The following is a 27,961-nucleotide window of genomic DNA, read 5'->3' as shown; positions in this document are numbered from 1 at the left end:
AAATCCAGGTGGTGGTCCCTCTTTGGAATTCTCTTAGAGGTTCCTGTGTTTGGTGGATGTATCTGAGGTCCTTCATTGACCAAATATCCACTCATCTCTAATTTGGTTCGCGGATTTGTGCTTTCTACAACTCTATATTCTCGTCCATACTTGTCAACAAATAAAGATGTCCATTGTCGGTCGACCTCGTATGTATAGACATATAAGAGCTTGTGTTCTGTCAGCTCATCTGGGTAAGGCTCTAAGCAACTGTAAAGGTTGAATTGATTTCTATTAATATATCTATATAGTCCTTCACTTTCATGGTTACACGTCCAAGCTCTCTCCACAAAATTGGTCTTTATGTACTATAGGTTTGGAAGATCTATTCTGGGTGGGTGCTCATCTATCCCTGCAATCCATGTGCTTGTATAAGCTGAGTCTGAGTCTGATGTAGACATGACTTCTAGGCTTAATAGCTCTAGCTTGCTGTAGTAATATCTCTCTCAGTGTGTTCAAGTGTTTTGGTCAGGGAAAATCCAAAACTATGTCCAAAAGCGTGAGCGTTTTCTCACAATTCTCTTAAATTGTCGGTTTTAGATACCCCTGACTTCCGGATGCATTGAGGCCTTAAACAGCGTTTTTTTCAAAACTGACCAAAATGTATGCCGTTGGCTACCATTTTGGTCACTTTACTTTAGGATCTATAGTGCTGCTCTCAAGCTACGTTTTGATAAAAAAACTTTTGGAATCGGAGTCCGTATGTGAAAGTTATGACCAAAACAGTGAGATGTAATTTGGAAAGTTTCTCTATCTGATGTTTTTGCAAGTGGTCAGTTTGAGCCCAAAATTGGTGTGTGCACTCCTTAGGCAATGATAAACCCAGTGGTATACTTGGTTTCAAAATATTTTCTCAAAATTTTTTCCTCAATTGTCTATCTCGATAGACTCACCAAGTACCCCTTGCAGATGTCCAAAGGCACTCAAACTTTGTGTACAGGGTATAATGGACCTTCTGAACCCAAATATGAAGTCAGATTTGAATTTTGATTTTTCTACAGTGAATTTCTGAGTCTATCGCGATAGACTCACTAGAGTGTTACTGGGATATATTTTTTCAATTGTTTTTACAGATTTGAGTTCCCCCTTCTCTTGAGATACTACTCACTAAGTTTCAATCAATTTGGAATACTTTTCCTTTGTAACTTGCATCAAACAACAGTCTCTTTTTTGATCTTATGAAGTAATCCTCTTAGATGCACTTACAATACTCCAAATTTACTCAAATTTTAACCATAGGCTCATAACAACATGTAGAACAAGGCCCTAAGGCCAGTTTTCAAAATTTTCAAATTTTGTGAAAAAACCCTAGTCTATCGCGCTTAGTCTATCGCGATAGACTTAGCAGATTCTTCAGTTTTGAAAATTTTCCAGATTTCTCTTCACCATTGTATTCCCTGTGCTCTGTACACCTTGCTCTCCAATTTTCACTTGTTTTGGACTTTTTCTTAGGTCTCTAACTCCAACTCTAGAATTCTGAGTCTATCTGATCACTAGAAAATAGACATAGGATGACTTCCCAATGTCCAAAATCCACCAAATTTTGTGTGTAACCTCCTGAGAGGCTAAACAAGCTATGCTCCAGAGGGTTTTGAAAATATCAAAATTTTTTGGCCCTGCTTTGAGTCTATCGCGATAGACTCATCAAGTACCCCTTTTATAGGTCAAACTTGAACTTTGACTATACCACTGTGTTCCAACACCTCTCCTTAGTCCTCCTACCAATTTTCAAGTGGTTTGGACTTTTACTTTGTCAGTTAGACCAGATCTGGTGTTTTCTACAAGTTGATCCTCTCAAATGGTCTTAGACCCACTTTTTGATGTCCAAATGACTTCAAAATTTTTATGTGTCCTTGATAGCACCTTTCCAAGTTATTCCACAGAGGTTTTTGAAAAAATCAGTTTCTATCACTGGGTTCTTAGTCTATCGCGATAGACTCACCAAGTATGCTAAAATGACACTTTTTTCAAATTTTCTCTTCACAGATGTATTCCCTACCCTTTGTAGATCATATATACCAAGTTTCATAAGGTTTGGAAATTTGGTCAAGTCTCTTTACCCAATTTGTCTTTGAAGTTTGACTCAAAACACGAGACTTGAGGTTTAGTGGTTAAGCAGGTGTCCAAGTACACTCAAATTTTGGGAGCAGCCTTGTATTGATGTGTTTTACCTGTGGTATGAGGGGTTTTTCCTGATTGTGAGTCTATCTCCAATTCACCAGTCAATCGCGATAGACTGAGCAGAGAGCCACTAGGAAGTGATTTTTTTCTCTGTTTTTGAACAGTTTGGTTCCCAATGCCCTTAGAAGCCTATCCCCAAAGTTTCATTCAATTTGGACTTCTTTTCCTTTGGATTCAAGCATTTCACAGTTCACTTCCTTACACTCAGAAAAAGAAAATTCCCACTTAGATGCACAAGCACTGATGCAAATGCTTTGAAATTTCACATACAAGCTCTAGAGCATATGCAAAACAAGGTCTTGAGGTCAAACTTTTTGAAAATTACAGATTTGGTTTCAGATTTTTGTTTTTTGGGTTTTTTAGGTTTTTTAGGTTTTTTTTTTTTTTTTTGTTGGGATTGAACCAAATCTGTGTTTTCCCCCCTACCTTAAGGTCTCCAATGCAAAAACAAGCACTCAAATCGGCTTTCAAACGACCATTTTAGAGCACTTTCACCATAATCAACACAATTTCGCCTTTTGTGTTTTCAAGCACATTTTCATGTCAAAATTGCTCTAGATCAACATCAGATGTCCTACACTACCTAAAGTCCTACTTTGGATGGTTGAATGGTTGTTTTTGCTTTTTGGCAAGCAAACAATCTCCTACTTACCTTTTGCGTTTTTTTTTGCGTTTTTTTTTTCTCTTTCAAGTTCTTCACAACCATAAGTCACAACCAAACACACAAACCATAAAACCTAATTTAAACACACAACAAAATAATATAACCATACCTCAACCTCATGGTGGACCACCTCGGTGAGACGTAGGCTCCCTGGCTATCCCTCAGTCAAGAGATCCGCTCTCTGACTTCCCACTAAGAACGCAAATGGTGACAACACTCTAGAAAACTCTAGAGAAACGCTATACTATCAAACACGAGTGATGCGGTCTACGCTAGTTTAGGCGCTTCGTCCCCGGCAGCGGCGCCAATGTTAGCGGGTACGCCGCGACGGACGATGGAGCACAGCTAGAACACAGACCAACAAACTGTCAATCCGAGGACGTAGCTGACCCGACTAGGGCATGGAGGCAATTTCTGGGTTGTCAACCCAGAGCTAGACACGAACAACACTCTACAGTCACTAATCCTACCACAACACTACCATAAAGCAAAGAAACAGACAACGCATCCTACGAAACACTACAAGCTCGAAATAGTCTCAAATCATATCGGAATGACTCGAAATCGGAGGGTAAGACTCACAAGGACATATCCTATGTGGCTAAGCACCTAAACCCTGAAAACCAGAACTGTAAGAACTCTAATCGGTGTCGCGATAGACTCAAAACAACAATTTCCAAAGTGTCCGGAACTGATCTACAAAGACATCAACACGAAGAGCTTCTCGCCTTGATTCTAACGACTACTCGATCATTCAGAACGGATGTCGTTTGAGGTACTTACGACCAAATATAGCTCGTAGCAGGTGGGCTCGCGATGTGGTCCTCGGCTTGCATTGCTTGCGTCGACGCGGAGAGCTCCTCGATGCTAACACGCTCCTACTCTCATATCTGTAATGTGATTAGTGTGCGCGACGGTGTGTGTGCGTGAAGCTCACTATTCTGTGCTGCAGAACCCACGACTGTATATTATTTGAGATAACGTAATGTGTTTTACAAAGCCTTAGGTTTTAGCTTATATACCAAGCCTTCAAACCTAATGTCCGAGCAAATGACTTGACTTGTCTCTAGGCTTCTACAGAGCTTAATTACAAGAAACTGAGTTGGCTTTACTCATTATACAAGTATCTGCGGCCAAAATACAAGTGCCGATTTAAAATATGAGGCTCTCGTAAACATTACAAAAGTGGCCGTAATGGCTCAAAATAATAATAACGGGATATTCGATGACGTCCATGAACTCGTATCTTCATGTTGCAGCATCCATCTTCATCTTCATTACTTCATCACAATCTTCATGTGGAATCTTTATAGAATCTTTGAGGAATCTTAATGGAATCTTTGTGGAAACGTTGTTGATTAGGTTTCCACAGACCAACAAACTGTCAATCCGAGGACGTAGCTGACCCGACTAGGGCATGGAGGCAATCTCTGGATTGTCAACCCTGAGCTAAACACGAACAACACTCTACAGTCACTAATCCTACCACAATACTACCATAAAGCAAAGAAACAGACAACGCATCCTACGAAACACTACAAGCTCGAAATAGTCTCAAATCATATCGGAATGACTCGAAATCGGAGGGTAAGATTCACAAGGACATATCCTATGTGGCCAAACACCTAAACCCTCAAAACCATAACTGTAAGACCTCTAATCGCTGTCGCGATAGACTCAAAACAACAATTTCCAAAGTGTTCGGAACTGATCTGCAAAGACATCAACACGGAGAGCTTGTCGCCCTGATTCTAACGACTACTCGATCATTCAGAACGGATGTCGTTTGAGGTACTTACGACCAAATATAGCTCGTAGCAGGCGGGCTCGTGATGTGGTCCTCGGCTTGCATTGCTTGCGTCGACGTGGAGAGCTCCTCGATGGTAACACGCTCCTTCTCTCATATCTGCAATGTGATTAGTGTGTGCGACGGTGTGTGTGCGTGAAGCTCACTACTGTGTGCTGTAGAACCCACGACTGTATATTATTTGAGATACCAGAGAGAGAGAGAGAGAGAGAGAGAGAGAGAGAGAGAGAGAGAGAGAGAGAGAGAGAGAGAGAGAGAGAGAGCCCATAGCTCTATAGGTTTGAGGTGATCTATAAGCAGTTTACATAAAAAGCCGAGAAGCATCTGATCCAAAAGCTGGCGTCCACCAAAAGCTACCAGCACAAAATCCAAAAATCTATACAGCCTGCTACGGTAGCAGCGTAAAACGCGGGTGTCCGCACAGCTACCACATCGGTAGCCTGTAAGCGCAATTTAATGGGTCATTGGTACAACAGCTACGTCATCATCTTTTTACGCGTGTTATTTGTGTGTGTGGGTGCTTTTATTCTAGGTATTAATCCTAACCCTACTTTAATACTTGGGCACTTGGCAAGGATCTGTAACTTGGTGAGAACTGCGTCTTCTTCTGCTTCTGCCAGGGTTTAGGCCCCTCAGCTGGGATTTTCAGATTGGCTAGGGTTAGGCTTTGGGAGCCCTAACCCTCTGGGTCTTCAGTGCCTTGACACATCAGTAGTTTGTGACACATACCTACAATATCTTAGTTCTCAATCCAAACTAAACATGTAGTTCCTTTAGCACACAATAGTGTCATTGGTAAATTCTGCACATCTAATATGAATCCAAAATGTGTGCGCCTCATGATTTTTGCATATGTATTATGGGGACATGAGTGTGGGGTGTGTGCCCTTTCAATCCTAGAGCGCCCCCATATCTGCCGGGGTTTTTCTTCAAGGCTGGTTGCCCTACCAAATTGTGCTTGCACTTTTGGTAAGCCCCTCTTTGGGCTCTCTAGTCTCTATGTGAGTAGTGCCGTGTCCTCGCCCTATATCACCTTCTCTTGTCTACCTAGGGGATTCCTAGTGGCCCTTTACAGTTCCACATGGCCATGTGTAAGCTATGCGTGTTGTGTCTTATAGGCTGCGAATGCCTATTTACCCGCTTGACCATGGAGGATTACATGACCGTTGTGGTATGGGGTGGGAGGATGAGAGGCATGCATACCCACCTATGCTCAATTTGCATCCATGTAAGATCACCATCCAAAAAGATTAGAGATTTGGGGAGTGTGCACGACACCACCTTCTATGTCGCAAAAGAGGTTCTCTTGGTTGTCTGAAGAAATTGGAGGATGAGGGCTATCTTTTTCCCCGCCCTCCACACTTTGGTGAAGGGGCCGGGCCATCTCTTTTGTATTGGAAGCTGGTGCAAAGTATTTCAGCGTCCTCTTCGGGGATAGAGGTGGGTGTCTATACAATGCATGTGATCCTGAGGGATTTACTAGTGTTAAATAGGGAGACGTAACCTGTGTGCAAAAAATTTCCTTATTGACCCTTATATACGGTTCCCTCCTTTGTAAAATTTTTACTCTCTTAACAAAATGCCCCTATCGTGCACTCACGTGCGACCATATGGTAACCTTTAGTGAATACGTTGGGCCTGTGACGTGCACATCGAGGCATCTTGCTTGCCTCCTCTCCAACTTAAGTGTGGTTTGGATGAGTTCGTTCTCACCTCTTTGAGTCGCCTCTTGGACTTGTTTGCGGAGTTTTTTACATATGAGCTCTACCCACCCAACCTTCTTGGCTTAATTTCTCCTTTGTACTTATCTTTTTGATGACCATCTTGTCCACCTAATCTACTACCCCCTCCTCCCTTGTGAGTTGTTCTCCTATGGTGACCACTTCCCTTTGAGTAGGAGGATCTCATTCTCCTTTTCTCGTGCATTTGGCAATGTGCTCATGCATAAGCACTCCCTGCTTATATTCCATTCCTCATGCCGGCTGGAGCTCGGTGAGCTTGGCCAAAAGTCTTCTTGTGTCCCATTGATGTTGCTATCCATGGGCTTATTTATTGTTGAGGGAGTGAGTCCATGCTCATTGTCGATACCAAGGGGGTTGAGTAGTGGCGGTGGGGTCGGGGGCGGGGGGGTAGGGAGGGCAACACTAGGGGAGGGTGGGGTGGAGCGACATAGCTAGATGGGCATGATGGGGAGGGGAGTTCAAATTTTCTACCCTCGTAGATGAATAATGCATGCACATGTTAGGCAAGTTTTCCTTGCAACATGGTCTCAGAGCTTGAGCTTATCTTGTGTGCGAGAATTTCATCACGGCGTAGGAGTCATGGAGAGCGTTTCAGCTGCAAGCACCTTGAAATTTTCAAACTTTTTTGACATGCATTCTTTTTGCTGATTTATAGCTTTGATGAGTTCTTAATGGCCTTGAAGCAAAGCAAAAGGAAGACAATACGGCAAGAACGCAAGAAGGTCACTTGAATTGGTTCTATATACACAAGAGAAAAGATCTTGCCTTGAAGAGAGGCTGATTTCAATGCATCTTATTGAACATGGCAGGTGCAAGCTCAAGGATTACAGCTTAGACGATTACGTGGAGGTGATATTAAGGTATATTCTGTTTTTAATTCTAAGCTATTTAGTTGGGGAGAAGGGTGGGGGCTTTCATGCATTTTATAGGAAATGCAAGGGATTGCTTCGTCAAGCAATCGTTGGAATTAATGTTATATTTTTCTTTGTTTCTTGCAAAAAAGTGCTTTTCCCGAACTTCGTCTTCTTTTCCTATTATTCTTCTTGTTTTTCGCCTGCCCTTCTCTTACCCTTTTGCTTCTACTCCTCATCTTTCTTCCCTCCTGCTTCTCTTTCTCCTCTCTTTCTCTCTCCTCCTCTCACAATTTCTGCTTTTTTTGTTTATTTGATATGCTCCCAAATTACCTCAATTATTCAATTCCTTATTACTAATGATAAATGCCGAAGTTTTTAGTTGGACAATTTGCCTTATTTTCCCAGTTTTCAGAGATGCTCAAAATTGGTCAATTGTCCTACAATTACCCAATTCGCACCATGTTGCAAGTGCTTAGCCAGTCTCATGTAGATCTACACAAATGCTACAAACTAAGAAGTTTCAGTATTGAAAGAAATGCGAAATCCTGGTGTTTCTTAGCCGAAGGGTGAAGGACAAGAAATATCATCTCGAAACTTACAAAATCGTGAAATGTCAAAAACCCCAAACCTGAAAACGCATCAAATTGCAATTTAAGGCTACTTATCTTGTGTCCGTGCTGTTTTGTTTGTTTGAAGTTTAGGAATCAAAGCCTTGCTTCGTCTCTTGTGCTTGGAGTAAATGAGAAAAAAATAACGTAGAATAGTCCATGCTTGTGTGTATCATAGAAAACAAAATTGCAACTATGGTGCTCATAAAATGGCTAGTAATGTCATCATTGTCTAGCTTGTGCAATATGCAACCTATCTCTATATGCAATTGATGTGGAAGAAGCATGCTCTCAGATACCTATGCTTAGCCTTAGGAATTTGGTAGGTGTAATGTAAAATACATTGGTGCGGATAAATAATTGGAATGCCCGTTTCTGGTGTTAACCACATGGAACATGTTTTTTTTCCCCATTCCGGAATGCACTTCGATTGTTGAAGGCTTGTTCAGAGATATAAGAGTGGCGAACATAGAGTTTTTCAAGGGTTTTGTAGGCCTTATGCATTCCCGGTTGGGAATGTTTTGTTAGATTTATGACATCTTCTGGATTCGTCCAGTCGCTCCTAGTTTCTCCCAGGGAAAGGTGTTAGGGAGTGAGGGCTGTTTTATGGCTATACCCGGTCAGTGTGAGGCAGTTTTCTGATGTCGGGATCTTTCAGCCATGTTTAGCACGGGTTTTTGCTTTGTTCCATAGCCATATAGGCTCCTTCTGCCTCGGGGTATTTTTTTCCCGCTTGTAGTCTAGTGCCTTCCCAATGCCCTAGGGGCCAGTAGCCCCTCGTGTGATCTTTTTCCCCTTTTCTTGGGATTTTTCACCTGCTCATGGGGTCTGATGTGTGGGCTGGCAGCTTTTGGCATGGGCCTATATATGGGCACCTAGGGGGCGCTCTTAGGCATTGTAGTTCAGCCCCAGGGAGGGTGCCCCAGTTGGCTTGTGGTTTGAGGCTAGTGGGCAGCCGCCCTAGTGTTTTTGCTGGCAGGCAGCCTAGCGTTTTTTTGGCAGGCAGCAACACTAGTGTTTTGCAGCAGGCATAAGCAGCATGCGCCTTGGTTTCTAGGCAGGGCCCTATCATTCAAGGCGATGGGTCGCATTTCCTCCGAGCTTCCTCCTTAGGGCAGCCCATTCATTGGACATTTAGAGCGGAGGCAGAGCACCCGGTTCTAGGTTAGGACCAGGAGTGAAGAAACCTATATGTCCTCTAGATAGCAGCCACGCTTCTAGCCTTGAGATACCCCCCCCCCCCCCCCCCCCCCCCCCCCCCCTCCCCTTTTTCGGCCTACCCAATGTGGGGGTTCCATGTTTCTATGCTCTTGATGCCTTTCAAGAGATTTTCCCCTCAGCTGTCTCAATATCCTTTCATTGTGGTGTCAAGATCTGTTCATGCTGATGTGTTCTAGGATGGTGTCTCATTTGCGTTGACCGGGGGTGTGTCAGCTCTAGATCTTGTATTGTCAAGGGTAATCTCCCATTATTACAGAGGCTGATTCTTCGTCTTTGAGTGTGTCTCTTGGTGGCTCGTCGAGTGGCCTCAGCTCTCGTGGGTGGTGATTGGCCAGCTCAGGGTATCATCACACAGACTAGCGATAGAGATGGGCAGAGCCGATCAAATTCCAGAGTAGAGAGGATCTGGTAGCTATGCAAGGAGGTAGTGGAGAGAGGAGCACTTTGCTTGCAAATGTAGAGCATATCAGGATATTAGATGCAGATATGAGACTCTATTCAGATGCCAATCTACCTTACGACAAATCATGGAGTCTAGAGATCAACGTTCCTATTGGGGATACACAGACATAGAGAGACAGTGATGGAGCTTGCAACAATCCCAGGAGGTGGGCGATAGTCATAGCTTACAGACTTCTTCCAGAGGATCACAGACCCACAACATAGAGAGGGGTCACCCTTCTCCATGCTGAGATTCTGATTTGGATGTGCCTTCTCTTTGAATAGGTAGTGCCATTACTTTTCTAATCTCTTTTTCAGCAGTGCATCAACAAATATAATGCTTCTCCATCTCCACCACCAATCGGCATTATTTGCAGACCTGATCCTGCTGCATAACTATGATAGATGTGCCAACCTCAATCTCAATGGCGAGCGTATTTTTAGCTGGCATAGGGTCCTTCTCATAGTACAAGACATATAACCATCCATATACAGTTGGTGTCCCACTTGGTCATATTTTGTGAAGTACAGGAAGTGGTGGAACATGGCAATAAGACAGCATCATTAGGGGCAATGGGTGGAGTGAAGCCCTTAATATCTCCCCTTGTGTGCATTTATTGTGAATTAGTCTCAACTTCCATCCCATAGTTTGTGTCAACACGTTAGAGCTGAATTACATGCATGGCATCGACCCTCTTGTGCCAGCTTTTGTGATACCTCCCAAGAGCATTGCATGCGATCTGATTACGGTATTGCATAATAGTGATTGAGAAACTCTATACATGAAACTGATCTTCTTGACATGGGTCTCCGACGCTAAAAGTCTGTAGCAAAGTCTTCCCTCACTTTGTCATGGGGGACCCATCCTTTAGTGTCAGAGATAACCCTGAGGGGCCTGCTGCAGCTGAATACAGGAGCAGTAAAATCTAGAAACCTGCATTTTTGTTTCAGCTGCATCCACCTCCTGTCACACATTCCTATGGTCGGATAAGTCACATTTAGGATGGCTTGAGCTTTGTTTGTGCTTGTGTTTTTTGTCTTATCTGAAGGCTTTTTGCACATCCGTGCTGCTAATTAACATGCTAGAATAATGAAGTTTTGAATGGTTGGAATTGTTTGTTTCGTCACGCTGCTGAAGGGATTCTGTCAATTAAACTGATCAACTCTCAAAGTCATGTGAATTATAAGCTCTGAATACATGTCGTGGGTGGTTCCACAAGCCTAGAAATTCTCCATGCGGTGCTTTATACTGCAAGTTCCATTCTAAACAGACTTCGTCTTATTTTGGATAGGCACAGCATTGGGATGCATTTTATGAATTTTATCGCAATACAACAGACAACAAGTAAGTATTGCCCATATGAAACTTGAAAGCGTTTATAAGGTTGCTATGTTGCTGTCATCATCATGAATTAGTTTCTCTATGTCTTGGCATTGAGAGATTGCTTGCGCAACATTTATCCAAAAAATCTACCACTGATAACTAATCACTCACTTTAAAGGTATGCCAAAATGTTTAGTTCTACAAATGAAGATATAATCAAATCTTTGGCTTGGCCAGCACTCACGTGACGTAGAGTTCACTTGGGCAGTATATATATATATATATATATATATATATATGTGGAGAGTAGCGCATTGCTTGCTAGATATGCTCATATCATGGCCAGGGTTTGACAGGCGGTATGTTGTTTGCTTATCAGAGTTGGCATTCATGATGGGTTTGTGATGTGGGGGCCAGTTGTGCACACACACACACACACACACACACACAGATATATATATATATATATATATATATATATATATATATATATATATATATATATATATATATATATATATATATATATATATATATATATATATATATATATATATATATATGATGGCTAGGATTTGACAAATGGTATGTTGTTTGCTTATCAGAGTTGGCATTCATGATGGGTTTGTGATGTGGGGGCCAGTTGCATATATATATATATATATATATATATATATATATATAGAGAGAGAGAGAGAGAGAGAGAGAGAGAGAGAGAGAGTAGAAAATATAGAAATGATATATTAACATCTTCAAAGGCCAAGTGACCTATGAGACCAAAAAGTTACAAAGTGGTGAATCTGATACAAGGTCTGAGTACTACAAAATAAAAAAGGTAGTGAAAAGAAGGTTATTGTAGATTCTTAAACTGCTATACGTGAGCTAAGTAGGTGACTGGGGCTGTGTAGGATCCATGACACAAGGCGATCACAATCGCACAACGAGAGAGAGAGAGAGAGAGAGAGAGAGAGAGAGAGAGAGAGAGAGAGAGAGAGAGAGAGAGAGAGAGAGAGAGAGAGAGAGAGAGAGGTCATGCTGGATCAGGTGTTAGATATTGATTCGGATTTCTACAAGCACATGTTCACAACATAGGCAGTCAATCCAGAGGTTTTGCTGGCCAGAGATTACGTCTGGAACTTCACGAGGAGGTGAGTGACTATAGACATGTACATGTAGTTGATGGCTCCTTTTTCATTGGATGAGTTGCGAGATGCATTGATCTCTAGCACTTCATGAGGAGGCGAGTGACTACAAACATGTACATGCAGTTGATGGCTCCTTTTTCGTTGGATGAGTTGCGAGATGCAGTGCATAGTTTGTCTCATTCCTCTTGTCCACATGATAACGTTCTCACTAGATGTTCTTTCACGACTTATTGGGATGTAGTACAATTGTGGCTTTTAAAAGCTTGCTAGGATATATTTGATATGGGTCTGATACCGCGGTCTATGCAAGATAGCTGTATTTTGGGCAATTTGTTTTGCTTTCTTTAGGCAATAGAGTTGGCTCGATCATCCCGTTCGCTGCTAGTGATCCTCCTCCTCGATCAGAGAAGGGCTATGTCAGAGTTTGGGCATCATTGATCCGGAGTCGCACAGCCATACACTTCTTACCAAGCTCGTTGTCAGGGGACTTTTCCAAGGCAATGAACCTTGAAAGATATTACTTCAGTCCACCTTGGCCACAATCACTCCCTCTGATGGTGTTAGAGACATGCACACATATACTAAGGGATATGTTTTTTGTTTACGGATGCGTCTTTGCATAGAGAGCATCTGTCTCCTTTCGCACACTCATTGTTACAAATTTGGAACTTCTGTAAAGTGTTCGGTCAGATGTACTCCTCGCTTGAGGGAGAAGATTGAGAGACAGACTCTTGTATGGAATTCTTTGATCACCATACCTATCCATTTAGTGTTTAGAGAGAGATCTCAATAGCTAGGGCAACAATTAGAAATTGGTCGATGGTCAGTTGGTGTTGTGGCAGACTGTTACCGGTTGATATCTTGGCAGAGGGGTATGATATCCACAGGGGAATTCAGCCAAGCAAGGCTAGAAAGAACAGGCCCTTCCTCATCAAAGTGAAGATGGATATCTGAGCACTCTCATCAAAGTGCTCAACAAAGCTAGAAAGAACAGGCCCTTTCTCATCAAGAGGAATGATATTCACAGCAGAAAGCGATGTGTGGATCCTCATCTCTCTGCAGAGGAGGTTGCCTCGTGGAGGCTTTGGATTTGGAAGGGTTGTCCTTTATCTCAACTATATTGGGATTCTAGTGAGTTGCAATGGCCGTTGGATGTATAGGGACATGTTCCAATCACCTTTTTTGAGTATTCTGTCAGGATAGTGTCACGTGTGCACTTCACTTGCGCCACGTGGACATGCTTCTGCCATAGTCTAGCGTCAATCTTAGCGTAGAACCTAGCTTGGCACCTTGTGAGCCTCTAGCAGGACATGCATGCCTTGGCCGGTCATAGTTGCATACCTCTCTTGCACATTCAGCTAGCATGAGCATTTTCCAGAGCATAGAACCCTTTTTGCCAAAGTACACATTTTTCACTTATTTATTAATAAGTGACTTTTGTTGGAAAAGTAGGTAGGGCAAATTGCTAAAGAAACTATAAAAGAAAACCATTGGGCACTCAATAGAGGCAGTAGAAGGTGGTGCTCCAAGTGTTGCACCCGGTAGGTGGTTTCTCTCTCAGTAGTACCCTAGTAGCACTAGCGTTTTTGGAGCATTTCAGCCATCAGCGTTTTTGCAACAATACCATCCCTTTAGCCTCGTCGCATCCCCGATTCCATACCCGGCAGCAGATCCTCGCCAGAAAGCCATCCATCGCGACAGATTTCAATTTTCAGCCTTCGCGTTTCTCAGCCTTGACGCTGTCGTCGTTGACACCGTCATGGTCATCGCAGGTCTCAGACTTGACGACGACCCATCGTCGTCATCGTCATAGTCCCATCGTTGTCACCATCATCGCCACGACACAGTACCGCATTTTCAGCCCTTACATCAGCGCCAGTTCTCAGCCTTACAGATCGGCCAGCGTTTTCAGTTTTCAGCCCTTAGAACAACAGTCAACGCCGACGTCATTGTCATTGTTGTCGACGTCGGCACAATACCCAATCGCAGCAGATTCTCAAGCGATCTCAGTTTTCAAAAATGACAGGATAAAATGCTATGGAATCTGAAACAGCTAGGTGTGATCTAAGCAGATAGGTGGGATAGCTAAATCACAGATCACAAAAGATCCAGCATCGGTTGGAGAGAGAGAGAGAGAGAGAGAGAGAGAGAGAGAGAGAGAGAGAGAGAGAGAGGTTTCTCGTAGCTCTTGATGTAAGGAAACATTAGACATTAGAAGCTTCTTATGAAATTTTGAATGGGAGATCAATGCAAAGGAAGCTCCTTGCGAACTTTCGAATGGGAGATCAATGGAAAGGAGTGACATTGTCTTGAGAGAGCGGTTTCCTATGGGCCCTTAGGGCACTCCTATAGACCCTCTCAAGATACATAAGGAGGGTATTTTCTTAGATTGCCCAACACGTAGGCTCTATGGAGGCCCCTTGAGAGGTGATGATGTTGGCACATATGAGAGAGAGAGAGAGAGAGAGAGAGAGAGAGAGAGAGAGAGAGAGAGAGAGAGAGAAGAAGAAGAAGAAGAAGAAGAAGAAGAAGAAGTTTAACGTCGTGGGAAACTATCCCAAGAGACCTTAAAGATCTATCCGATGAGGAGAGTTGAATACAAGACCTGTTATTCAAGAGGAAAATGGCATAACCAATCTACCACACTTGGGCGATAGAGAGGTTATACCATTTTCCTCCTTTTTATTAGCACACACACACACCCGTGAAGAAGAGTAATGTTGTGGGAAACTATCCTAGGAGACCTTAAAGATCTATATGACGAGGAGAGTTAGACTCAAGACCTGTTATTCATGAGGGAAATGGCATAACCAATCCACCACACTTGGGTGATAGAAAGGTTATACCATTTTCCTCCTTCCTCCTTTTTATTAGCGCGCGCACACACACACACACATCTACACATGCACCCATGAAGAAGAGTATTTATACGTTGTGGGAAACTATATATAGATATATAGATAGATAGATACGAAATGTTATATTAATGACTTCAAAAGGCCAAAGTGACCTATGAGACTAAAAAGTTACAATGTGGTGGATCTGATACAAAGTCTTGAGTACCAAAAATAAATAAAAAGGTTTTGAAAAAGGGGCACCAAAGTAGTGAATGAATGGGGGCAAATACAACACAATGTGGGTGTATCCTCAAAAAAGAGCGAAATCACAGGAGATCCATTGAAAGTGCGAAGGGAGAGGCTACCGGGAGATGCGCGAGGTGAAGGAGTGCAGGTTTGGGCCCAGTGGAGCCAGGCGTGAGTGCAAGAAGACTATAGCGCTGCAGATTGAAAGCAGGGAGAGAGAGAGAGAGAGCTCGTACGATTGGGGGAAACCTACATAAGTGGTTTTAAGTGACTTTAAAAATGTGTCCAGGTTCAATGTGAACTTGAACAAAGTATAAAAATGTACATAAAGGGGGTCATTTAGGGTCTTTAACCCAACAACCTCCCACTTAAAGGCATAAATGACGCCTTTAAGCTAACCAACTCCCACCAACTGTATGCAATGCTCATGTTGAGCCTTAGCAAGACTCTTGGTGAGAACATCTGCAGGATTATCCTGTGTATTTATCTTGGTCAAGGTGACTAGACCATCTTCCAATACCTGACGTATGAAGTGGTACCACACATCTATGTGTTTGGTACGCGCATGAATCATGGAATTTCTCGCTAAATAGACAACACTCTGGCTATCACATCCCAAGACTGGAGTACTAGTAGGCATGCCAAGTTCTTTTGCAAGTCTGCCCAACCAAATTGCTTCCTTTGAAGCTTCTATGGCTGAAATGTATTCTGCCTCAGTAGTACTCAGTGCCACAATTTTCTGCAACCTAGAACACCAAGGGATTGCACCACCAGCAATAGCAAATACATATCCAGTGGTAGATTTCCTGGTATCCATGTCACTTGCCATGTCTGCAACACAACAAACATCCCTGCAACCTTAAGTCACCTTGGCCATGACAAATACACTTTTGATTGTGTACCTTGCAAATATCTTAGAATGCATTTGACAGCTTTCCAATGCGCTTTGACAGGATTTGACATGCATGGACTAACCATTTCTCCTGCTTTGCTCAACTTGGTGTATGGAGGTAAAGGTACTCCAAAAGGCTTAGCATCAGCCATATTAAATCTGTCAAGTACTTTTGCAATGTACTTTTCTTGAGATAAAAACAACAATTTCAGCTCTCTCTCTCTCTTTTAATACGCCCCAAAATATGCTCTGCATCACCTAAATTCTTCATAGCAAATGTTGAATTTAGCTTACGCTTCAGAGCATCGAGACTAGTCTTATGTTTCCCGGCAAGCAGCATGTCATCAACATAGAGAACAAGTATGATGGGACTACCATCATACCATCTTCATCCCTTTTCGTATACAAACAATGATCTGCATGGCTGCGTTTAAAACAAGTATGATGGGACTACCATCTTCATCCTTTTTCGTATACAAACAATGATCTGCATGGCTGCGTTTAAAGCCTTGAGACAACATAAAAGTATCAAACTTCTTATACTACTGCCGTGATGATTGTCTCAAACCATACAGAGCCCTTTTCAGTTTGCATACTAGTTCCTCGCGTGTAGGAACTACAAAACCCTCAGGTTGCTTCATGTATATGTCCTCCTCAACATCACCATGCAAAAACGTTGTCTTTACATCCATTTGATTCAATTCCAAATCAAGCACCTCAACGAGAGCAAAAAGGACACGTAACGTTATACGCTTTACAACAGGGGAAAATATTTCTTGAAAATCAATTTCATCTTTCTATGCATAGTTTTGCAACCAATCTTGCCTTGTACTTGGGTTTTTCATCCATGATCTTAATCTTGTACACCCATTTGTTAGGAAGAGCCTTTCTCCCTTTAGGCAATGGCACAAGATCCCAAGTATCATTTGTATACAAGGATTTAATTTCCTCTTGCATTGCAAGCTCCCACTTACTGCTTGACTCACATGACTTAGCCTCTTCATAAGTGAGAGGCTCACCCTCATCTGACAACATTACATGATGCAAAGAGAGATTAAATCTCTGCGGTTGCCTTCTCAAACGAGTTGAGCTGCGTACCCACTGATCTACATTCTCTGGCAACGGTTCTACATCATGAGGCAACTCATTTTCAACTCTATCATGCTGCTAAAAATCATTTTTAGCTAATTCAGGTGCCTGTCCATTCTCATTAGAAGCATCAACATCATGTCCTACCTCTTCTGGCTCAAGGTTAACGAGCTGATTATCAATTTCAGCTTGCGGTAATGCATCATGAGGTTGTTTTTCAACATCAATGGGTGGTACGAGCTGAAATTTGACTGTTTTCTTGTCAAAATCAGATTTTGTAGCATTCTTAAGCAATTTTTCCTCATTGAACACTACATTTCGTCTGCGAATTACCTTTCTAAATTGTGGTAACCACACTCTATAGCCCATTTCACCTTCTTCCCCATAACTTAGGAAGACTCCCTTAATAGACTTCAACCACACTCTATAGCCCATTTCACCTTCTTCCCCATAACCTAGGAAAACTCCCTTAATGGACTTCATATCAAGCTGTGTTCTCAAGTCATTGCGTACATGAACAAAAGCTTCGCAGCCAAATACTCGCAAATGATCATAAGAGGCAGGTTTGCCAGACCAAACCTCCTCTGGAATGTCATTCTTCAGCGTACTATTAGGAGAGCGATTGCAAATATGAACTGCAACTTTTTATGCCTCTCCCCAAACCTCTTGGGAAAGATTAGCGATGGACAACATGCAACGCACTCTCTCACATAAAGGACGGTTGTACCTCTCAGCCACACCATTAGAAGACGGATTATAAGGGGCTGTCAACTTCCTTTTGATCCCATTATCATCACAAAAACCCTGAAATTCAGCAGATACATATTCTTCTCCATTGTCGGACCTCAGACATTTAAGCTTAGCACTCTTTTGAGTAGTGACAAAAGCATGAAACTTCTTAAAAGCATTAAAAGTCTCACTCTTACTTTTCAACAAATGCACTCATCGTTTCCTAGTACAGTCATCAATAAATGTAACAAATTACAATGCACCACAAAAAGACTTAACATGCATAGTGCATACATCGGAGTGAATAAGATCAAGAGGATTAGCTTTGCAAGAGACACCAGAGTAATAAGAAGATTTCTTTTGCTTTTCATAAAGACAATCGTTACAAAAATCCAAGTTTTTGCCTTTTACATCAACCCTCTTCAAAGAGGAAAGCACATCAATACCCTTTTGGCTCATATGGCCAGGTCTCTTATGCCACAATCGCGTATGTGAAGCAATTTCAGCAACAGCAAGAAACTTGCTAGGCAAAGCTTTGCATCGAAGATAGTACAAAGTACCTCTTTTAGACCCTTTTGCAACAAGCATAGAGCTCTAAAGCGACTTCCATGAACCCCCAACAAAGATGGTAGTAAAACCATGTGTATCTAACTGGCCAACTGATAGCAAACTTTTCTTAATGCATGGTACAAACCTGACGTCATTCAATAAAAGCTCTTGACCATTGTTAAGAGCCAAGCGCATGGTACCCATTCCCTCAATATTGCAAGCAAAATTATCACCAAGGTACACCTTGCCATAATTGCTTGCGATATATGTAGCAAAATAGTCCAAAGATGGAGTCACATGGAAAGAAGCACCAGAATCTACTATCCAAGACTGGGATATTGCAACAAACTCGGATACTACAAGTGAAGATTCTACCACGACACAGCAGAGATTCACTTCAAAACAATTCACAATTCACAATTCATCCGACACGGCTCGACGGAGTTCCGTGCCTAGAGATATTGGCCCCAAAGATTGGCGGTGATATTTCCTTTTTATATTAATCTTCGAGCAAAAATAACTCCCGCGGTTGCTCTCGGACTCTATGTCCATATGCTCTGTAGAGGCAGTCCCCCTTGGGTTTATTATGAAGGTTACAAGGGATGCTAAAAGAGAGCCCCAAAAGCTTCAAAATCAAAAGCTTCTTAAAAATCAACTTAAAAAATAAAGCAACTTTTCCCAAAAGCTTCACTAAGCAATTGCGTAGGATCTCTCTTGCTTTTTTCCACGCAAATCCAGCGCAAATCAGGGGTTTCCGTACAGCATGCCACGTCAGCTTGCTTCCGCAAATGACGTCCCAAATCTCAAGTTCTACTATACGGTGCTACGTCAGCATATCTGCGGGTTTTTGGGAGCTGCAGTCGGGGTGTGTGTGTATACCACCGCAAGGGCTAGCCACGTCACCAATTTGTGACAGATAGGCCATCATTAGCATTAAGCAATGTATCAATGACATCTTTCTTTGAGATAAGCATGTCTTTTGCATTAGCTATCACCAAATCTGAGGGGCATGAAGGTACAACCAATATTTCCTCAATGTCTGACAATTCCTTAGTGACGACGCTAGAGGATACATTTGCATTTTCAGCATCCTTCAAGGAATCACTTGCTGATTTTTCCCCTTTCTTCTCATCTTTCTTCTTTTTCTCTTGCGCTTCCTTCTTCCTTTCCTGCTCTTTCTTGAAATACCTGCAATCGAGTTTCTTGTGACCCTTTTTGCCACATTGATAGCAAGTGACATCCTTATCCTTTGTCTTGCTCTTAGTCCTATTTTGAGTCCTATTGCACTCATTGGTTTTTGATTTCTACCTCTTGTATTGTAGGTAGAGCTGCCACCTTCCCTACTAGACTAGCGTCTAATCTCTTCATTGAGAATAGACCCTCTCACGCCTTCATACGTGAGGTTGGGACTGCTACTCAAGGAGACAACCAATGTCTCCCAAGTATCTGGCAATGTCATAAGCAAAACAATAGCTTTTAGCTTATCATCAAATTGCTGAAGCCCAGTGTCCCGCAACTGACTCAACACACCTGTAAAAGCACTCAAATGCTCAGAAGCTGACTTCGAGTCATCAAGCTACATATTCACCAACTTTTGCATCAAATGCACCCGGTTCACAGGCGTGGTATTCTCATAATTGGACTTCAGGTTTTGCCATATAGCATAAGCAGTGTCCAAACACTTGATGTCCGTCAAAATGTCATCATTGATAGCCATTTTGATGTAGGCCATGGCCTTCTTATTCAACCTGGTCCACTCTAAGTCAGACAAACGTTGCGGCTCATTCTCTTCCAATGCATTTTCACAATTCTTTAAGAAAAGGATACCTTGCATGCGTTCTTGCCAAAGGTCGAAACCTTGACCATCAAACCGTTTGATTTCCGTCAAACTTTTGGTGTCAGATGCAGAAGAGGTAGCAGCCTCTTAACTCAACCACAAGTGTGTATACAAGATAGATGCAATAGGCTTAAAATCTCAGCAAGTAGGAGCAACCACAAGACTTTGCATACAAAAGACCACAGTTTCTTTACGTGAAACAGTCCAAATATGAATTTTCAGCTGAATATACGATTTAAATCACGTGTACTCAGCTTTTCACTCAAATCCTTGCAGTAAACATCTATACATGTGCTCCCATAAATTTGGTACATCTGCGTATTGCTGTTATAACCTGTAATAACCTGCAAATCATCTGTTTTGACCTAAAAACAGCTTGTTTAGACCTGTTTTGGCAGTTTTGGTGATCCTCTTGACCCCGGAAGCAAGGAGCTTTGCGATGGAAGTGAAAATCGTCGCGGGAAAGCAATATAGCTTGCTGTCCAGCAGCCTGCACAGGTCCTGTTTCTGACCCTAGGGCTCTGATACAAGTTGAAAGTGCGAAAGAGAGGCTACCGAGAGATGTGCGAGGTGAACGAGTGCAGGTTTGAGCCTGGCGTGAGTGCAAGAAGACTAAAGCGCTGCAGATCGAAAGCAGGGAGAGAGCGAGAGCTCGTACGATTTGGGGAAACCCACATAGGCCTTTCCACTTTTATTATAAGTGATTTTAAAAAATGTGTTTAGGTTCAATGTGAACCTAGACAAAGTATAAAAATGTACATAAAGGGGGCCATTAGGGCCTTTAACCCAACCTCCATCATCGGTCGTTGGCGGATCTCATCAATTTCCTCCATGGTCAGTAGCTGGACCGGGCATCGTGCATGTCGAGCCAGAATGATCCAAATCCTTTGATGCAGCCTTCGTCGATGCTGTGTAGTCATCCGCAGTCGTGGGCGTCTAGATCTCCCTAGCTCGGTCTCTCGGTCGATCAACGTGCCTCTCGTGTGAGGAGAGTGTGGGCTCTGCTGTGGTAGTAGCTACTCCGGTTGTCTAGTGTCCGCTCTAAAGAAGTCTATGATCCATCTCTGAGATTGGCTACCTCCTTCTCTTATTAGGATCTCTGTGTGTCTGCACAACTCGAGCAAAAACAATCCTAGGCATCTCTGGTCCTCATACCCCATGACTCTAGAGAGTGGTTGAAAGCCCTCTCTGAACAGGTAGTGAAAGCGGCCTTGTATCTCATAGTAAACTGGGTAGTGGCATGTGTAGTGCAACTCTGTCTCGGGCTCCATGTGACATAGGGGACTAGAAAGAGGGGGTAATAAATGGAACTTTAGTCCAAGATAAGCAACCCACTGTTTGAAAGTACGTTAGACTATATATATCAAAAACCAATAAAAACAAGACAATTTGAAGAAAGAGATTCTTGAAGTCTCATTTAGCTGGAATGTATCTGTGAGTTTTAGTCAGCTTTTTGAAAATTTTCAGGTGGGGGCATGCATACTTGACGCGAGATTTCTTCCACATGCTAGGATCTCGAATGGGAGACCGTATTTTACTCATTGTGGCTGAAGAGGAGGAAGAACTCGTAGCTGGAGCATTGAATGTAATAGGAGGGGACACATTGTTTGGCAGGTTGTGGGGATGCCATCCAAAAGCATATTACCCAAATTTACATTTTGAGACTTGTTACTATCAGGTCAGTTTTCATTTTACCCTTTCCATGGTCCTCGTCTTTGCTTCTTGGTTGCATAACTTGTAGTAGTTTCTCCTCTTTTATCTGGTCTGTGGATCATGGATGCTTTCTTGGCAAAACCCATTGAGAAATATTTTGTTGTAGGCTATTGAAGCTGCAATTGAATGGGGACTAAAGAAAGTAGAAGCTGGTGCTCAAGGAGAGCATAAACTTCAGCGTGGTTACATGCCAACGACTACATATAGCGCACACTACTTTCCTAATGACATGTTCAAACAGGCAGTCGAAGAGTTTTTAAAGCGGGAGTCTTCACAGGTTTGAGTCCTCCCACCTTGCATTATATATTTTTCCGTAAGTTTGAGGTAGTCGTCTGAGTGTATGTTTAATATGCTGAAGACTCGTATTGTGTGTGTGATATCTTTGCGTGTTATGCTTTCTTCTGTTGCCGAATGCAGGTCAATCGTGCCAAAGACTACCTAACAGAGTCTGGACCCTTCAAAGGCCAGACCACCTAAGCCTCATGCATGTAGTTAGATAGTACTAGGCCCATCCAACTAACATTCTTAAATCATTCGCATTTTTTGATGTGATTGTACAAAGTATCTGTTCTAGTCCCTTAACAGAAGCAGCTTCTTTATCAACAGAGAGAAGGAAGCAGGCAGAAAGGTCTGCATGGTTAAATATAATATACTCCCTAGTTGATTTACTCTCACATTTATTAATGTGAATATTTGTATATAAATTCCATCATGAAAATTTGTAAACTCCAGGTTCTATGAAGGTGTTAATGATTCGTAATTGTTAATTTTGACTGCAAACACAAGGGACATCCTTGGGGGCCTCACTATACGTAATACTACCATATAACTTGCGTTCAAGACATCTTTCTAAAACCCCTTTTTCTAAAATCCCTTACCTGCGAATATTTCTAGGAACATAACATATCCTTTTGATTGAAATCTATATTTGAACATTTAGTATCCGTCTGTATTTGCATTTCTGTAAGTTTTAAGAGCTGTGAAATCTGCAGGTTTTTTAATTTGATGGCTTGGGGTAATGTCTCATGGCAAGATTCGACTTCCATTATCTATGATGTTGAGAATGGGCAATGCTGGGTTTGTTCAATTAATTCAGTAATGATTGGTCATTTTAAATCAAGACAATCCTGAAGTCTGAGATTGCTTCACTAGAGAGAAAATAGATTTTACTTTTTGAGAAGATTCCCAATGGACTGCACTTATGCGGTTTGGGAGACGTTGAAAAAGAAAGGGTCTGTGTGTGCCATAATAAATGACTTTACAAATAAGACATTACTTTTATGGGCTTTGGGAGATTGTGTCAGAAAGGAAAACCCGAAGAGTAAAGGTCTAGAGAACTTGACAAACAGAAGAATAACCATCCTTGGTAGAGGTGAGGGATCGTCCCGGACACCACTAAAACAATTGATTGGTTCCTTCCTGCTGTTATTGTAGCCAGAGGTAGGTAGAGTGAAACCTCTAAAAGTACCTAGTACCCACCAAAAAACCATAGATGGGAAGAAACCTTTAAGGTTGTTTCGGACTTTACCCAAGTTCTGTGATGAGCTCAATCTTGAGCTGGAAAGCTCAAAAGTTTGGATTTTGGGACAAGCTCTTTTCTGAACTTCTCAAGTGGCTATGGGGGACATTCAAAAGGATTGGATAAATTGAAGAATGGTGTAAGGGGTTGAGCAATTCAATAGGTCACTACGATCTTCAAAATTGAATGGATTCGATCATATTAGCTATACAGATTTTGCTCCTTTCTAGAGGATGCCATTATAGAGACGTAGAGAGTACACATGTTTTTATGGGCTAATGCATCAATCTGATATTTTCATTTAGAAGTGTGGCCGTCTATCATGGGCCATCGATGGAAGGTTCCTTTTCTGAGAGTGGAAAGCTTGAGTTGAAAACAAAGAACTTTTGGACCAGATACATTTTATCCCAAACTATACAAGCTTGCGGCAACTTAACTGAAGTGAATTGAGAACTCTCTGATCAAGTAGGCAATGAGGCTTTTGAAACCTCTACAGGTGATTTTTGAGCCTTACTCCAATTTTGAGCCTTTCAACGAAACCTTTGTCTTGACCATATCCACTTATCACATGTAGAACTCTTATTAGGGCAAATCAAGGATTGTCCCTGAAAATGGTGGCGTGCTTTACGTCATGCGGCCCTCAAAGAGAACCACGTGATAGTTTGGCACACCTTCAAGATCCAGACAAATGGGCAACCCACATCCATTGGACAATGGAGGTTGTTTATCACATTTTGTGATGTAAAGTAGAAGTGAACATCACACATCCCCCATGGTGTGAATCATACCAACAAGTTATCACACGCTTCTTGATGAGTATGTGAGTTCTTGTAAACATAGAGTGAAAACGTATAGTGGCGTTCACAAGTAGTTTACTATCGGTTCCCTTGGAGACCACTTGAGAACACAAAAGATCACTTTGGGCAAAGAGTTCACGTGGAGTAAACTTTGGTGACCAATCTACTTATTGGTTCCTCTATTAAGGTCAATGCTTTTCTCCTTTTTGGCTTTGCGTCCTTACTGTAGACAATGCCCATAAATTTCTCCTTCAAGGTTCCTTTTGTTCTGTTGGTAGGCAAGTGAATGGGTTACATGGTAGTTGGGTTGCATTGATGTTATGGACTTATCAAAGTGCTATTGATATTGAGGGTGGTAAAGCAATACTGTTGATAATGTATGTGTGCTACTTTTAGAGCTAAGCTACCTAGTTGTAATTGTCTTATGTTTAGTCATTTTAGGCTCGCATAATCTTTAGCTTTAGCTTAAGTTCAATTTGACATTGAGATAATTTCCTCTTTAGACACTTTTTTTTGTCTCCTCGCTAATGTTTGCAAGATTGTATTAGGAATGTTGTGGGTAAGATGTCCAAAGCAGTAAATAAGTCCATGTACAAGGTAGATTTTTTTCTTGCTAGCAATAAATAAACACACACACACACATGAACAGACACGACACCAGAAAACTCAAAGTGGGATGAGACAAGCTTTTCTATAGTGAATTTTTTCTCCATTTTATTGGGAAAAATTCATTGGCAAGTGTTATATCTTGAATTTAAATATTTATGTTGTCATCCATTAGTTCACAAACCAAGGTACAATTGAAGTAACCTAGTTTTATGAATGACGGTGCAATTAGGGTTGTAAAGTGATCAAACAAAGAACATTGCTATTCGAATAGCGATTAATAAAACAATGAGTACTAGTCAGCCCATTGCATACTAAGTTGCTGTGTTAGTTCTAGTTGAAAGAGTAGAAGTTTGTGTTGATGTCTTCTGTTCATGTTGATTGAAACGGAAAACTCTTGATTTAGAAGCTATAAAGAAAAACAAAAGAGAAGTTGGATGAAATTTTACTTTTTTCTACCTTCCAGCCAACTAGTCAGAATTAGTAGGACCATTTACAAATAACTGGCAACTTCATTCGATGCAGATTTTGGCCCAACAACTCACAATTAGGGCTTTAAATAGGGAGATGACAAAAGGGAGTGCTCTCTTTGCCTCATGAGTAACTGGTAGAAGTGTTTCACGGAATGCATGGACCCAAATACGTGATGCGATGCGATAATATACTCAATGTCTGATCTCGAATTACCTTATTGCAATCTCATTTCAATCTCATTTCGTGTGAACTCCAAATGAACATTGAGCCCATCACAATATAGAGACAAGTTGAAATATGCTTGGAACCTTGATTGCGTCTCCTCTTGCGATTTGCCATGGATTAGTCGGATTTACACAAAATGACAGCTCAACACCTTAGGAATACAACTAATGGCATAAGCCATAATGAGAACATCCAACCACTACCAAAAGTGGTAGGCGAAGCAAAGTAGCCAAAAACAAGGTAGTAGAGTGTAAAATGGTATAGTGGGATACCCATATCCATGATCTCCAAGCATTCTTAGACTTCCCCATTGTCATACATCAACCTTTGTCAATTGTACTAGTTTTAGGAACTTTTTTCTACATCCTTTCTTAGAGCTTCTTCCCACTTGTCCACTCTTTCCTTTGTTCTTTTTACACATTGGTGTACATCAACATTTATTTAGCGTCACTATGAACTGAAAATACTCTTTATTATATACAATGTAAACAACTTCAAATAGAATTTGATAACTATAGTTTTAATTTTTTAGGCTCCTAGCTTAAAAAGAGTATGTTGGACATTGCGTTTATAGTTCGGACTAGTTTGATGATGCTCTCGTGGTGCTTTATACTTATGCTAGACTAGTAAAAGACGCTTTTATGTCCTTGTAACTAGAAAAATTTAAAGACTTATTTCAAGAGATTTAAGCTCATTTTTTATGTATTGTATACCCTTGAGAGTTGAAACAAACATTGACGAATGTTTTTGGGACAAAAATATGTACTTTTTTTGTACTACTATTGGAAATATAGAACCTTAGAACCAAACTTAGTGGGGTTCAAAGTGATATAGGACTAGCTCTCCACATGTTTGAGTGCATCTATGGAATAGGGAATTCATACTCCTATTAAGTATGGAAAGTTGCTAGTGTTGACTTATCAACAAAATTTGTAGTAAGAAAGTTTTTTTGAAACTTTAATGCAATCTAATGACAAATTTGATTGGGGTATGGGTCCATCATCATATAAATTTTCTTGTTTGACTTTTGATGTACCTACTAGCACATGTAGCCAACAAAATTCACAACCTTGGGACAATTTAAAAAAAAAAAACCAAAATCAAGGCTCCTTTGGCAATATATTCTCTTTCCTATTGGTAGTTTTATTTGAGAGAATCATGGTAGATTTATAGCTTATATCATAGTCTCATTTTAACTTTTAAATTTCTGTACGTGTTGATGGTTTTTGAAAGGATATCAATGGCCAAATTGTAGAATCTAAAGTAATCATGGGAATAGTTTTAGTATTTATATGGGTCCAAACTTTTTCTATGGAGACAGTGGAAGCTTCGTATGCATTCTTTGCTAATGTATAAATGTAAGTTTCATGTTTTATCAAGGAAACACTTACTTAGTGTCAATAGTGTATGTAGCTTTAGAATTACTGATGACAAATCAAGAGAATGACTAAACTGCAATATTTTTGGTGCTAAATCTATGTTTAGAATAGATATTGTGGGGTTGTCGCCCTAGGTTTCGATCATCAACCCATCAAAGTTTGTGGGAAAAATATTTTTGTGGTGTAGAAAAATCCATATACTTACAATGGGATTGAATTAATCTGCTATTTTTAGTAAATGGATCAATGCCTTGAATTTGGGAAGCTTACCATGACCAAATAGTGAGGACTTGCGGATATTACTTATTCTTCTTATAAGAAATGGTGTTTTATCTTCAAGCACAAGCAAGGAGTATAAGATTGTTTTCAAAACCCTAGAAGGACACTTTTATGTCCATTTGGGTTACCAATCCAATGTTTAGGCACTCATATTTTTCTTCCCTAAGTCTTTCTACCCCTGTCTTTGTGACAAAGATCAATTGCCTACTACTTTCCCTCCATCTCATAGAAAGTCCTTGAATCAATTTATTTTCTTTCCTCTAGTCCTCAACAAATGAAGACCCCTTTGGTTGCATCCATGTTGATTAACCCCTTATCCTACTTCTTCCTTCCTCTCTTGACTACCTAATGGAACTCATGCATTGGTTATATTGAGTTATTTCATTAGTATTTCTTTTATTGAGTCTAGGAGAGCTAGCCTACATGATATAGTCCATACAGTTTTTGAAAAGAGCTAGCCTAATTTTAATGATCCATAGGAAGCATGGTCTCTCACATTGTTGACAACCACCTCTATCTTTGATTACTACAACCAATATAGGTTATGATTTTGAAGTCCCATTTTAGTAGATTTATTTGTCAAAATTGATGATGCGGAAGTAGAGAGAGAGAGAGAGAGAGAGAGAGAGAGAGAGAGAGAGAGAGAGAGAGAGAGAGAGAGAGAGAGAGAGAGAGAGATTGTTAAACCAACCAACTCTTATTAGGAATTGAATTACCTAGAATCATATCAAGTAAGTAAAATAAATACCTAAAAGACAAAACAA

General features: G+C 41.2%; 1 protein-coding gene across 1 annotated transcript in view; it reads left to right on the top strand.

Annotated features, from left to right (window-relative positions):
* Window positions 1–22,691, top strand: part of LOC147465170 (acyl-CoA) — a 108,317-nt gene extending 85,626 nt beyond the window's left edge. The window contains exons 7-12 of the mRNA XM_086518608.1: window positions 7,089–7,155; window positions 7,243–7,293; window positions 10,850–10,902; window positions 21,673–21,883; window positions 22,025–22,195; window positions 22,336–22,691. Of these exons, the coding sequence (XP_086374734.1) occupies window positions 7,089–7,155; window positions 7,243–7,293; window positions 10,850–10,902; window positions 21,673–21,883; window positions 22,025–22,195; window positions 22,336–22,395 (613 nt within the window). The 3' untranslated portion in view covers window positions 22,396–22,691. The remainder of the gene's footprint in view (window positions 1–7,088; window positions 7,156–7,242; window positions 7,294–10,849; window positions 10,903–21,672; window positions 21,884–22,024; window positions 22,196–22,335) is intronic.
* The last annotated feature ends 5,270 nt before the right edge of the window (window positions 22,692–27,961 follow it).

Source organism: Adiantum capillus-veneris, chromosome 1 (assembly GCF_014529385.1).
Source record: "Adiantum capillus-veneris isolate H3 chromosome 1, ASM1452938v2, whole genome shotgun sequence".
In the NCBI taxonomy this organism is placed as follows: domain Eukaryota; kingdom Viridiplantae; phylum Streptophyta; class Polypodiopsida; order Polypodiales; family Pteridaceae; genus Adiantum; species Adiantum capillus-veneris.
Note: the sequence above shows the minus strand (reverse complement) of the source record. Positions and strands in the feature narration are given on the sequence as shown.